This window comes from Pterocles gutturalis, unplaced genomic scaffold (genome assembly GCF_000699245.1).
Source record: "Pterocles gutturalis isolate BGI_N339 unplaced genomic scaffold, ASM69924v1 scaffold30631, whole genome shotgun sequence".
Taxonomy (NCBI): domain Eukaryota; kingdom Metazoa; phylum Chordata; class Aves; order Pterocliformes; family Pteroclidae; genus Pterocles; species Pterocles gutturalis.
The window spans coordinates 15927-19799 of NW_010098795.1; the positions used below are offsets into that span (position 1 = coordinate 15927).

The 3873-nt window shown below is 36.6% G+C and overlaps 1 protein-coding gene across 1 annotated transcript in view; it reads right to left on the bottom strand.

Moving 5' to 3' along the window:
* FN3KRP (fructosamine 3 kinase related protein) overlaps positions 1–1930 on the bottom strand; it is a 3508-nt gene extending 1578 nt beyond the window's left edge. Inside the window, exons 1-3 of the mRNA XM_010074272.1 lie at positions 1782–1930; positions 636–727; positions 49–131 (exon numbers count right to left, since the gene is read on the bottom strand). Of these exons, the coding sequence (XP_010072574.1) occupies positions 49–131; positions 636–727; positions 1782–1924 (318 nt within the window). The 5' untranslated portion in view covers positions 1925–1930. The remainder of the gene's footprint in view (positions 1–48; positions 132–635; positions 728–1781) is intronic.
* Positions 1931–3873: the final 1943 nt, after the last annotated feature.

Consider the following 3873-nt stretch of genomic DNA (forward strand, 5'->3'; position numbering starts at 1 on the left):
AAATAAGATAAACTTAAAATTCTATCAGTCTGATGAAGTACAACCTACCTGTGGAAGATAGCCACAGCAGGTAACTGTATGAAAGCCAAATTGATCCACAAACTGGACTTCCATTTGCCCTTGACCTTTACCTTTCAAACCAAAGACAAAAATCCAATACTAATGACAAGATTCTACGTATCTACAATGCAAATGGACCTTTTAAAACTACACAAGGGTACAATGCTTCAATGCTTCTTCTACAGAGAATTAAAAACCTGCATCTTAATATTCTTTTTGTTACAATGGTTGTTGCTGTTGGTTTTTAAGTTTAAAGCTTGATGTAAAGCAGCTATATTACAATCTTCATAATCATATTTTGAGGTAGCATATCTCCTCTGATACCATGTCCTTGCAGAAACTGTCATTCGGGATCCTAAGGGTCCCAAACTGAATAAATGTTTTGCTTAGAGAGATCCAAACAGAGCAAACAAAAGCAAAAAGAAGACCTCCTGCCTGGGTGTTTTGTCCAACTCTATTTTCATAATATCTTTATTGGAAGAAGACAAACTTATCCTGAAAAAACAAAAGCTGTTTTAACTGTTTTGTAGATTATCATTAACTAGGTTAAATTTGCAAACAGCTGTGTACTGTACCAATTGTGCTCTCTTCTTTCTTCAACTTCTCTCCAATTTTCTGGTTATGAAGGTGGAGATCAGCCAGTTGTGTTCCAAGCTTTGCTGAATGTCTAAGAAACAAAAGTATTCTTAGCAACACTGACACATGAATGAATATAGTTCTTGATATTCCAGGAACTGAAGCAAAGCAAAAGTTCTGCATCTCTAACAAAGTACATTTTCAAAATATTCTGGTCACAAACACCACATCTTCCTATAAAGATAACGTATTAACATAGAACAAAACGCACTTACATCGTTGTTTCTAACAACACTATTAAAAGTGAGCAGCGATCATAAATTCAGTAAAAATGAGTAAATTTGAATAAAAATTGAATAAAAAATGAGGAACTATCTATTCTAATTTCTGCATGATATCACTTCTATATGAACTTTCAGTAAGATATATGTAAGAAAAGCATGCACAACGTTATGCTTTTTTTTTTTTTTTTTTTGGCAAACAGAGCCAAACAAGACTCATACTCTTCTTTATATCTCTGTCTCTCTGTCACTGTCTTCTCCTCTCTAATAGGCCTAGAAGATGGAAGAGCTGGCTTCAGAAGTTCTGAGATTGAGATGAGAAATTAGTCATGCCCACCTCCCTAATGGAACCCGACAGAAATACTGATCATATTTTAATTTACTTAAGTGTTTGACACAGAGGAGGGCCAAAAGTTTGCAGGTAACAGAATAAAAGTGAGAGCTGTGAAAATACTGAAATCAAGATGCATTCATCTGGGGAAGTGCCTGTGAGTACTCATAACAAACAATATTAAACACGGGTTCTTATACCAAAGGCAAGTACCCAAAACAGGTGATTAGGTAGGTCATTTTTCTGACTGTAAAAAGGAACCTTACCATAAAAATCACTAATTACTTAGAAAAAAAACAAAGCCAAACCTAAAGGAAAACCACACTCACTTCTTGATGAACTATTTATTTGCTAGGTGTAGCATTACAAAGTATTTTATACAGTTCTTGGCTGTATAACTTCCCAAACATATCTTGACTTGCTTTAAAAATCAAAAAAAACAAAGAGGTTTCCCCTCTCGAAAACAAGTGATTTAACTGTCATAATAGGAAAAATTTCTGGTTAAATGAAGCAAAGATAATACTGTGTTTTACCTGTTTAAGCTTCTCATTTCCAAATGTTCCATCACAAACAGAGTACCGCTCCCCGGCAGGTCTATAACTTTGATGGGTTTAGGCACTTTTATTGTCTGTGTTTTCAAGATGGCTTCCAAACTTGCCATTTCTCCCTCAAACATTCTCCTAGCCTGTCAAATATTGAAGGAAAGCATTAATCTCTATGAACACCAGTCACAGGTAAACAAAGCTCTTCCAGAAAAACAACCAAGGCTGTAAATATTAAATAAAAAGCTTGGAGCAAGTGGTTACAGCCCATACAAGATACAGATAGATCCACACCACCAAATTTGACAGTAATTTCGCAATTACAGAAATTTCACTTCATTAACTGTCTCCATGGAAATTACTTTGGTTCTAGCACTCTCTGTAATGATAAAAATAACTTAGAAAGTCTGTTTACAATTGAAGGAGTGCAAACTGCATATATATAAAACGTAAGCAATATTTTATTAATGGATTATGCAGAACACATCTAGAAAGCTATGGGCAATATACATCATCAGTTGAGAGACTAGAAGAGTGGTACTGATACTCACAGCCTTCATGACTTTCCCCAACACAAACTGCTTAGTAATAGAGCCAATCTTCAAAATAGTCTAATTTGCAATCACTGTGATTTTCCCTGGCCTATTTATTTTGCCTTATGAGGGGAAAAAAAAAAGAATATCAATGATAGGAGCCAAACGCCCCTTACCACACTTGCACAGAGAAGCCCTTAGAACCCAAGCCACTACCAACTGTGTGTGCTTTGAAGACATTCTGAATGTAGGGCCTATTTTTGCAACTGTTAGCCACATTGAGTAAAATATTTTCTCTTGAGTTGATCCATGGACATCAGTGGCACCAGTCACATGAAGAAATGCTGCTCTAGAAGAGTTAGGCAGAGGTTGCAGGAAAAGGGCACTTGGGAAACCTACGGTATCTGCTAAAAGCAAAAGCAAGGAAATATAGAATACTGGCCCTTCAGTACTGATGCATGAAACACAGTCAAAGGACAATTTGCAATAGACACTGACTAAAAATTCTAAAGCCTACAGGAGATCAAGAATTAAGAACTGCTGAATTGCTGGGCCATGAGATAGCTTTGTTCAGAGGAAATTGATAAAAAACTGTATCTCTGTCTAAAGCATCATACTAGGTTAAAGTCAGCTGTTAACTTTAATAGAATAAAAACCAGAGTGTTTTCTAAATAACTTTGTTTTTCTAAAGAAACTGCTGATATACACCCACTGCTGCACACACAGCACAGCATCATAATACAGTTTGGCAAAGTTTGCTTTGATCAGCACTCAGAATCCCCACACAGTCATAGAAAATTAAATGATTACTGAATAGAAAAATCTATCCACATCTTTCTTCCCAAGCCCTATCTTGTTGCTAGCTGGATTGTATACCTAAATACACCATTAACAAAGGCCTAAATGGAAGGGCTCTGTTCCTGCCAATTCAAACTATTTTCAGTCTGATGTAAAGCAGGATAACATTTCAGTATTTTCTCATGTTACCACCTCAGTGCATTATTTTCCATCCAGCTCCCTGATATGATCAGAAAGTGCAGACAAATTTGGAACATAGTTGAATACACGCTTTCAAAAAAAAAATTGTTTACTGTTAAAGGCAAATAGAAGTTCTGGCTTTCGTTCTTCCAGTGAAGCTATTAATTTGACAGACACAAGCGTAGAGTACCTTTAAAGTAAATTCCATCTAACCTCTGCTTTTGCAAATAAGGATGCCACACAGTATGCTGCATCACACTTATCTCTATAAAATGCAGATATCTGCCTCCTACAGTAGCCGGTACCAGGTATTGAAAGGACAAATGAGAAAATCTTAAACAACAATTGTGGAAAAATATCATTGAGAAAAGCTCCTTCTTATGTGCAGGGAATGACTGCTTTTTTTACAATGAAAAAAAAAAAGACACCCACCCTCAGTAGATGATTTTATAACCTCCAGGTTGCTCCAGACACTCCCAGCATACACAGCCACAGGAACACCACTGTCACCCCAGCCCTGACAGCAGCGTGCCCTGGACAAACACCACCGATACCACAACAGCATCCCACCA